Source organism: Stylophora pistillata, unplaced genomic scaffold (assembly GCF_964205215.1).
Source record: "Stylophora pistillata unplaced genomic scaffold, jaStyPist1.2 SCAFFOLD_93, whole genome shotgun sequence".
Taxonomy (NCBI): domain Eukaryota; kingdom Metazoa; phylum Cnidaria; class Anthozoa; order Scleractinia; family Pocilloporidae; genus Stylophora; species Stylophora pistillata.
Window position 1 is genome coordinate 320,109 of NW_028290852.1, and position 9,892 is coordinate 330,000.

At 38.0% G+C, this 9,892-nt stretch overlaps 2 protein-coding genes across 3 annotated transcripts in view; one reads left to right on the plus strand and one right to left on the minus strand.

The window, feature by feature from the left end:
• Positions 1-6,712: 6,712 nt before the first annotated feature.
• On the minus strand, positions 6,713-9,077 carry LOC148715774 (uncharacterized). Of its 2 annotated transcripts, none has more exons than XM_088746561.1 (3): positions 8,873-9,077; positions 8,125-8,316; positions 6,713-6,933 (listed from the first exon to the last, which is right to left on the minus strand). In XM_088746561.1, the coding sequence occupies exons 1-3, from the start codon at positions 8,907-8,909 to the stop codon at positions 6,923-6,925; spliced, it is 240 nt and encodes a 79-aa protein (XP_088602687.1). In that variant the 5' UTR covers positions 8,910-9,077; the 3' UTR covers positions 6,713-6,922. The 2 variants fall into 2 exon arrangements, with proteins under 2 accessions (XP_088602687.1, XP_088602686.1); XM_088746560.1 differs by having other exon boundaries at positions 6,713-7,040; positions 8,873-9,076.
• Positions 9,078-9,148: 71 nt separating this feature from the next.
• LOC148715775 (serine/threonine-protein kinase Nek11-like) overlaps positions 9,149-9,892 on the plus strand; it is a 3,764-nt gene continuing 3,020 nt past the window's right edge. The window contains exons 1-2 of the mRNA XM_088746558.1: positions 9,149-9,248; positions 9,887-9,892. The exon at positions 9,887-9,892 is cut by the window's right edge and continues 56 nt beyond it. Coding sequence (XP_088602684.1) covers positions 9,159-9,248; positions 9,887-9,892 — 96 coding nt within the window. The 5' untranslated portion in view covers positions 9,149-9,158. The remainder of the gene's footprint in view (positions 9,249-9,886) is intronic.

The following is a 9,892-nucleotide window of genomic DNA, read 5'->3' on the forward strand; positions in this document are numbered from 1 at the left end:
GTCGAGATAAAAAAGACCTGACTGGAGAAAATCATTCTTTTCTGTTGAGTGATAGCCTTTTCCTTCAAATACTTAAATCTCTTAAAACTGCTGTCATTTCTTGTACCGAAACATTTTTTTTAACATTTCTATTGCCATGGTCATGTTGTGACAGGACTGCATGAACAGTTAATTGCCTGTGGGAAATCCAAATCGTCACCAATGAAAGTACGTAGCAGGTTTCACCTGTTTTAAAAGCCCAAACATTTCAGCAGTGATAAGCAAGTAATGATATGTCTCTTCAGGATTAATAAGATGGTCCAGGTCAACCTAGAACATAAAAAAAAAATTCAGTGAGAATAACATTCATGCAAGATTAAATGTATTGTATACAGTGGGAGATGCAGTAACCCAATGGTTAGTATGCTGCACTGCGGGTCAAGAGGTCTGGGTTTGAGAACTGGCTGGGTCATTTTGCTGTGTCCACTTGGGCAAAACACAGCTTTCTTTTCTATCACGTGCCTCTCTGTAACCAGGAGTACAGATAAAAAGCCTGCCAAGTGATAAAATGCTGGGGGAAGGGGATAACCTTGCAATGGACTAGCATCCCATCTTGGGGGAGTAGTAATACGCCTAGTTGCTTAGCCCTTTAACTCCCAGAAATGATTTAAACATGTATCTTCTCCCTTTAAAGCCCATACATGATTCAACAGGTAATGAGAATACTTGAACTTATCATGTAGAAGTTGTTCTCTTGATCTAACACCAAATTCTTATAACTTATTTACAAGGAAATGTGTAGCAGCTAGAGGGGAGAATTATAGTGATTAGGTCTTGGGATTTAAAGGGTGAATTCAATGGAAACCAGGATAACCTCGGGCTGGGTGGGCACTCTGTTTGAGTGCAGACTTAGCACAGCATTTAAATTTTAGTAATCCATAAATCTTTAATGGCACATCTTTCAAATTGTTTAAGTACCTATCGTAAAACGTCTGAAAGTATCAAAAGCTGATACCTATTTAGTTCTCACAACAAATTCCCCATGAAAGAAAACTGTTCTTGGAATTTTACAGTTTCACTTGTTTTCAAATAAAGAATTCTCACTGCCAGTGAAAAAATATTAATGTTTTGGAAATTAAAGTAAAAAAATATATTACATAGCCCTAAAATGCTTTTTCCAGGAAACATTTACCTTTCCACTGGTGTCTTGTTGTAGTGATTTGGTCCTTAGTGACGTCCACATTTCCAAAGCTGCACAAAGTGATTCCATAAATGGTTGCTCCAGGCAGATATCTTCTATCTGAAAAGTTACACCAACATTTCATTTGACAGTCTGATATTTTGAGGGAATGAGGTGCTTTTGGGGATGCACCGGAGGTGCAATGTCAGGGCCCCTTTCCCTTCGGAACGGTCCTCCATGTACACGTACAGGTACAGTATGTTGTTGTAGAAAAACTGACTACAAAATTCATGTCTATTGTAAAACAGGCACATGACATTTCATCAAAGACAACAATTTGTTCCTGAAAATGTGTTGAACAAGGAACAATATAAAATCTGTATAAGTAATGTTCACTCTAGACTTCAAGTTAACTCAAATCAACTTCTTGCCCCAGTGCGTCTCTTTGTTGGAGGCACACTCAGTGGCCTAACAGATAGCCTGCAGCCAGCATGACCTCAAGAAATCCAAATTTGAGACCTGGGTGGGTCATCAAATTGTCAGATCAGATCTTAATCAAAAAAGTTTCCAGTACTTTCCTCTTCTCCTTCATAACTGTCAGAAAGCTCTGGCCTTGCTGAAGTTGCTCTCTCATTTACTGCATCTTTGTGCTCAAGCAAAGCCTGCCATAAATATGCAGCACCAAGTCTACCCAGCAAACGTGAATGCATGTTTTTCTCCTCATCCTGACTATCTGTTGAGTCCAATAACTGCTCTAGAGTCTCCCCAGCTTCTTGACAGTACTGCGGTGCAGATCTAAAGAAACTCAGCTACTATTAGTGTCGAGCCCTACAGTGTCTGCTCATCGCAGGTCTAGGTTTCTTTTGATGCAGATTTGATGTACTTGAAAGGGATCAATTTTTTTTGTCCCTGCCCATCAAGGTGTCTGCTGAGTAAAGATTCATTTTAATAAAAGTAACTGACAGTTTGAATGACCAACTTTGTCCTTTCAATAAGAAGATGATAAAAATTCTTCACAATTAATAGGAGACTTGGTCAATCCATGGTTACCATGCTGAACTCCAATTTAAGAGGACTGTTTTGGAGTCCTAACCAAGGCCACTGTGTTTTGTTCTCAGGCAACCCACTCTAGTTTCATACTGACCCTTTCCAACCATGAGTATGGATTGGTAATAGCAACTTAAATGCTGTGGATTTACAAGCAAGGGCTCAAAATTAATGGTAACCCATTGACCAATGGTTAGTAATTTTCAACGTTTGGTTACTAAAAATTTGTCCAACTAACCCGACATGGTGAGTAAAATTTTCTAACATATTTAAACATCAGTAGACCTCAGGGCAAAGAGCACGTAGGCCCGACTCTCAGAGGAATACTTAGAATACTCAAGTTGTTAAGTCAACTTTAACTCTTTTTAGAGAATGCTGTAGATGTACTGTTCTTGACTAATCATGGTAAACAAGAGGGAAATAAAATAGGTGGATAATTGTCTACGTTTTTGAGGTCAGTATGCAATTTCAGCTACTCTTTAATTTGTCCTAGTTGTTATTATCAAAATGTTCAATATTTGAGATATCGTAACTTGTGAGCTTGGATACCAAACTTTATTATTTGGTTAGTAAAAAAGATGTCTACTAACCCGAAGGGTTAGTGATCCAAAAATTAAATTGGAGCCCTGCCTGCCATGGACTAACATCCTGTCCAACAGCACTAGGCCTTTCAGGCTGGTAGCTAAGAAGTTAGGCTACTGGCTGAAATTTCAAGTGAGGTGGCTCAAAGGCGGTGAACAATTGTAAGTATACAATGAAATATATGAAGTTCATATATTTTGAACTGCGGTATTAGATACGCATGATGCACAATCCTCGCAGTAGATAGCGCTATTGCTTAAATACACTGTAGCGCTATTGCTTAAATAGCGCTATCTACTGCGAGGATCGTGCATCATACGTATCTCATACCACAGTTCAAAATATATGAACTACAGCAATTTGCTCTACTGCTGTGTCATAGCTGAAAAAGTTTGGAACAATTCAATGAAACATTTTGGCAGGTACAGTTGTACTTCACTTATGAAAGGGGAAACCATAAGAAGAAGTCAGAATGTAAAAGAAAGTATTTTGTTACCTTTTGGTCTTGTAACAAGCAAGCTCTTCCTGCAAAACAAAACAGAGCTGGCTTCCTTCTACATCTTTTGCATCTTCTTGCTCTGCAAATGCACTGCATAGGGTTCTGAGAAGAAAAAAGAACCAAGAAATTTCTTCAGACAGTTTCCAATTTACTCAATCTTACTTTAATTATGTAAACAACAACAAACATATGAAACATATGTGTGAACTGCGGTTATGAGACGTATACGAGAACGATCCTTCGCAGTAAAGCACTATTTGAGCAATAGTGAAAATCAGACCTGAAAAAAATTTCAAGCCTGTACGGGACTCGAACCACTGACCTCTGCGATACTAGTGCAGCGCTCTACCAATTGAGCTAACAAGCCAACTGGGAGCAGGCCATCAAATTAATTCGATATAAACCCGTAGATGATAAATCAAACAACAACAAACATATGAAACATATGTGTGAACTGCGGTTATGAGACGTATACGAGAACGATCCTTCGCAGTAAAGCACTATTTGAGCAATAGTGAAAATCAGACCTGAAAAAAATTTCAGGCCTGTACGGGACTCGAACCACTGACCTCTGCGATACTAGTGCAGCGCTCTACCAATTGAGCTAACAAGCCAACTGGGAGCAGGCCATCAAATTAATTCGATATAAACCCGGCCTGCTCCCAGTTGCCTTGTTAGCTCAATTGGTAGAGCGCTGCACTAGTATCGCAGAGGTCAGTGGTTCGAGTCCCGTACAGGCCTGAAATTTTTTTCAGGTCTGATTTTCACTATTGCTCAAATAGTGCTTTACTGCGAAGGATCGTTCTCGTATACGTCTCATAACCGCAGTTCACACATATGTTTCATATGTTTGTTGTTGTTTGATTTATCATCTACGGGTTTATATCGAATTAATTTGATGGCCTGCTCCCAGTTGGCTTGTTAGCTCAATTGGTAGAGCGCTGCACTAGTATCGCAGAGGTCAGTGGTTCGAGTCCCGTACAGGCTTGAAATTTTTTTCAGGTCTGATTTTCACTATTGCTCAAATAGTGCTTTACTGCGAAGGATCGTTCTCGTATACGTCTCATAACCGCAGTTCACACATATGTTTCATATGTTTGTTGTTGTTTGATTTATCATCTACGGGTTTATATCGAATTAATTTGATGGCCTGCTCCCAGTTGGCTTGTTAGCTCAATGGGTAGAGCGCTGCACTAGTATCGCAGAGGTCAGTGGTTCGAGTCCCGTACAGGCCTGAAATTTTTTTCAGGTCTGATTTTCACTATTGCTCAAATAGTGCTTTACTGCGAAGGATCGTTCTCGTATACGTTTAATTATGTAATTCTTCAACACCATAATGATTATATCATTTTGTCTTTTTTTATCACTATGCCTTATCTCTCCAGAGTCAACCTTAAAAATATTAGAATTCCCCCCATTTTTTTCTTCCCTCTTTAAATTAATCTGATCCTTTTGAAGCCTTGAATGAGCCAAAAACTAGGATTTTGGTGTATTGAGGTGAGGAATCTGCCACATTTCAACGGTTATGTTATGATAGTGCTTGAATAATTTTTATTCACTTGCTGCAATGCATAAAAAACTCACTCCTCCCTTTTCTGATGCATTGCAACTTGTGAATAGAAATCGTTTGAGGGCACTTCCCATGGAATAATCTTTATATTTGCTGCATGTATGTATGTTCTGTTTGATTATGAAAACAACATGCATGTATGTGATCAAGTTTAAACAAATTAAAACCAATTTTCTGGAGTTCTTGTAACCTTTTTTTTACACATTATAATCTGACATCTGCTTAAAACTCATAAGCTTTAAGTTAATCGACATCAAAATACTAATATTTATTTTGAACTCTATTGCAAACCTGCATCTCTCAGACTGTTTTTCTCCCTCCTGTAGATCCTTCACCAGCTCATGTTTCACTGAGACCCATTGTCTGACTGGCTGTTTTAGGGTGTGGGCATCAGAGGCTGTTTTCAGTGCTACCAGGACCACAGTTGAAGCAGTCTTTAGTGCATCCCTGATTCTTCCGGCTCTTCTTTGACAGTCAACTAGCAAGGCATACTTTGTGAGTAGCTTCACCTGAAAAGTATTTTTCAAACATTGCCAAATAAACATTTTCAAAACTCACCATGTCATTGTTAGCCAAAATTAGACTTGTCATCAGCAACTTATTCTACATTCACCCTTTAACTCCCATGAGTGACCAAGACAGAATTTCTCCTTACTGTATCAACACTATATCAAACAGACAAGTAATGAGAATAAAGACAAATACCAATTGATAAAGGGATTATAAGTTAAGCTAATACCAAATTCTCCAAACTTAGATCATAGAAATTGTGAAGCAGACACTAAGGAGAATTATGAATGAAATCTTGGGAGTGAAAGAGTAATAAGTTTTCCCCTCTTACCCACTCTTGTTCCTATTCGGTTCATCGCAAACCTGTTTCATGTTTGTAGCCATAGCAAATTGACCTCATGAGCTAGAAGGCCTATCTTGTCACAGCTTATTTCAGTTTCAGAATCATGAACTGATTACGAGTGTTGGTGATTCCCCCTAGAAAGAATACCAGTTCATGAAAAGGTTACTCCCCTCTAGCGCTCCACACTAATGGTAGCCAACTAGCCACAGACTAGTGGAAATTCAGTTTTGGCTAGTGGTTTCTGATTTCCAACAGCCAGTTTGGCTAGTAAACAAACTAAAATTGCTGTAACATCTAAGATGTCACTGGCCACTTGGCTAGTAAGTTGAAAAGTTCAGCACAAAACTTTTTGTCAAAGTTTCCCTTAAAGTCTTGCAAAACCCCTTTATACTCCTGTGCTGGGTTGTTCTTTACTTCTACATGTGTTTAGCTACCAGTAATTAAGAAATTTGTCGAATTCTGGCAGTTGTTGACTGTATGAAAGGACCTTGTTCTAGCTTAGAACACCTGCTTCCCATAAGACAGTCTTGAAACAATACTTGAATGTAACATTTTCAGCGAGGAAAACTCTCATGTATAGGGTCAAACCATAGTTCAACTGAACTATTAATTATTTCAATAAACTTTAAATTATAGTACTTTCATCAATTGAACAGACTTTACCTCTTCAGCTTGGACAATGATTTTCTCTTCTGTTTCAGCTCCAAAGCTACAGATTTTTAACTCATCACAGGCAAGAGCCAGCAATGGCACTCCGTCAGTAAAACAGTCGCTTTGATAGGACACACAGCCTACATTGTAAACAGTACTACCCAGCCATCACAGCTCAGTAAGAGATAAAGGAATATCAGGGTCTTCAAGAGCATTGTGAATAACCTTGCTTGCTTGCTGTGCAACTGTAACACATTCTCTCAGAATGTGAATTCTGTGAAGAAAACAAAACTGTGAATCAAACACTGCACTTTGAATGACAACATACAGTTGTACTTCACCCATCACCTCTCACAAACTGACTAGTAACAAACAGTAGAATACTTTCCTTCCACAAGATAAGGAGTTCTATTTGACAATGGAGACCATCCATTTATTCGAAGAGAGAGTGAAGAGAGCCCCTTCTCCATTTTTCCACCATCATAGTTTTTCCAGGACTTGACCACTTGAATGAACTTGAGCAAGTCATTAGCATGACAAAAAGCCTGGTCAAACTGACCCTTAGATATGAGCTGAACAATAATCAAATAAATTGTCTTGCCAAGTTGGTCCAGTGAAGGAATAAACTTGAGATATTTACCATTCTGAATAGATAATGTGTCGCTGAGCAACATACTCACTAAACAAAAATCCATAGAATTGTATATTAGTCAGTAATCATTTTAATTTTCACATTACTTCTAATGAAGGATAAGTATGAACTCTTACAAACAAAATTAACATTTTTCAACCATTTTAAGGAAGTTGTTCATTAGTATTTTACTACTACTAAAGTCAGTATTGTCGGTTCTCCAAAATGATCAGGGGTGTTCTAAGAAGGTATACAGGTGTATTGTTTCCCACTATCACACAACTAGAAACTATATTTCGTGTAGGAGACAAAAGTCATTTTGAGATTGATTATCAAAGATAAGAAATAAAAAAAATTCTGAGGTTTCTTCAAGTCTCTTTTTTATATTCAGATGCTTGGAGAGGAAGGGACAAAAAAAGTCATAAACATTCAGGGTTCTCCTTAAGTATTGGCCACCATTTTAGAACATAAAAAAAACTACCTTGATTTTGAGTTGTGAAAAAACAACAAATTTCCTGAACAAACAACTTCCTTGAAGGCCATTTTCGCATAAACATCCACAAAAATATTTAAGGTTAAATTACATTTTCATGCTGGTTGAGCACCCATTCAATCTCTACCTAGCTCATGTTTACCTAGCCAACCAACTATCATATCACTTTGCATATACTTCCAAACAAATGCATGAGATAGAATTTTAGAGCCCATACATTTTAAATAGATTAAGTACAAACCAACTCAATTGGGGGTAACTGGGTCTTTATTGCCTAAGACCATATGCGATGCTCCCCATGACAGGGAGGTAAATAGAAGAAAAGAAAGAAAAAAAATTTTTTGCAGATTTTTACAGAGAGAGGAAAACAGGAAGACCTGGAGAAAATACTCTTGGAGTGAGGACAAGAACCAAAAACTGAGTCAACCCACATCTCATGCCAAGTCCAGGAATTGAACGTGCATCACAACATGGAGGGGGGGGTGAGTCCTCTCACCCCTGTGCCATCCCCTCTCCCAGAAACAATACTTTGTGGGCAGCATGCCCCAAGATCCCAGAATGCATGCAACTAACCATATACTGGCTAATAGCCAATCCTTTTTGAAAACTCTGTACACTTATTTTGCAGCTCTCACTTACCTAAATTTGAGGAGTTTGTGATTTCATCAAGGTGCTTCCCTTTTGCTTTGACTTTTTTCAAAGTCTCAATAGCCCATCTCAGAAACTTGGTTGAAAACAATGTGTATTTTGACACAGATTCTTCTGCAACTTTGCAACCCAACTTGCTGCCATTTTTGGCATTCAAGGGTGATCGTAGCGGAGAAAGATAGTCTAAAAGAAAATTAGAGAATTGCTTCATAAACATAATCATGCCATCTTTCAAAATGTTGTTTCATGTACTCACAAAAATATTAAACAGATTTCGCCTTTTTTAACCCTTTGACTTGGGGGTGACTAGCATCTCATTTCTCCTTACAATGTCACCCCCAAAACACACATAATTTGAGAACATGAGAATAACGGAATTGATCACCAACGGAAATGATCACCGATGAAAGAAGCTCTTAATTGTTGAATTAATTCTACTTATTGTCAGTATCTTTGGAAATGTGTAAAGTTCAGTATGCAAAACAAGTGTATTACATGGGTAAAACATTCTCCCGTCGATGAAGGCAAACGAATACCCTTTCCATCGATCGTGCGCAATTATTTTTCAGAAGAATGGTATTCCACATTTACTAAAATTCAATCGATGGAAAGTCAACATCGTTTCCCTGTAGCTTGATGATAATCATAAAACTGCACAAAACTTTAAAAGCTATCATAAGCTTGCTTTAAGGAAACATAATTGCAAAACTGGTGTCTTCAAACAAATCGTTTGTTTCACCATTCAGAAGCGCCTTCAGAATTCTTTCCCCCTCCATGTATCCAAGAGGTCCGTTCCATCACAGGTTTTTCATCGTAATGGCTCTTGAAGAAGGTCCTCACGGAAACTTTAGTCGTGAGTTCCCGCTAGTATTGGTGAAACACCACTAATCAAATCAAAAATGGCGCCTTCTTTTTCACCGGTTAGGAGTCCATGTATGACCCCGTAAAATGTCCTGAGCTCGGTATATATTTTCAATGTATTCCAATGTATTCCAATGTATTCCAATGTATTCCAATGTATTCCAATGTATTCCCATACATGGACTACTAACCCAAAACTGGCTGTTCGGAATCAAAATTATCTTCGTTTGTCAGTCAACTCTTCCACACATCCGGTGAGAAAGAGTAACATACATTCACTTCCATAGCGTAGTAGATGTAAAAAAAAAAAAAAAAACTGTCCGAAAAGTATGCAACAGGCGGACTTATCTGGGCGGTAAAACTTCCACCGGCTGCCGCAGGGTTATCATTTGTGTGATATCATTAATTTTTTTGTTTACAGCACCTTTATTGACCAATATCACTGTATGATTTTGGTGGTTTTTCTTTGTAGAATGTCGATACCATTGTTCCCCTGTTTATGCGTAACAGTGGGAAAGAGCAAAATGTTCAGTTCCTATTGAAACTAAAACTGTGTGTGTAGATGTATAACGCAAGTGAACACTTTATTGATTTATGAAGAACTCGCTGCAACAAATATTTTAGAAGGTGACCTCTTGCGCTCAATCAATCAATCAATAATCTTTATTTATACACGATAAGTATTAAAAACGACACTTCGCTTGTGGGGTCGTGTCTAAATAATTAAGTAAGATAACTAATGAATTAGGATATACCCAGCTAAAATCATATCGCTACTTACTACTTGCAAGTCGAAAACGATAAAAGCTTAAGCTTTTATGCACATCAAACTTTTATGAGAACAAAGTGAGGTGCATTTTGATTGTATTTGTGCTTACACACTGGAGTCTAGAGGAAA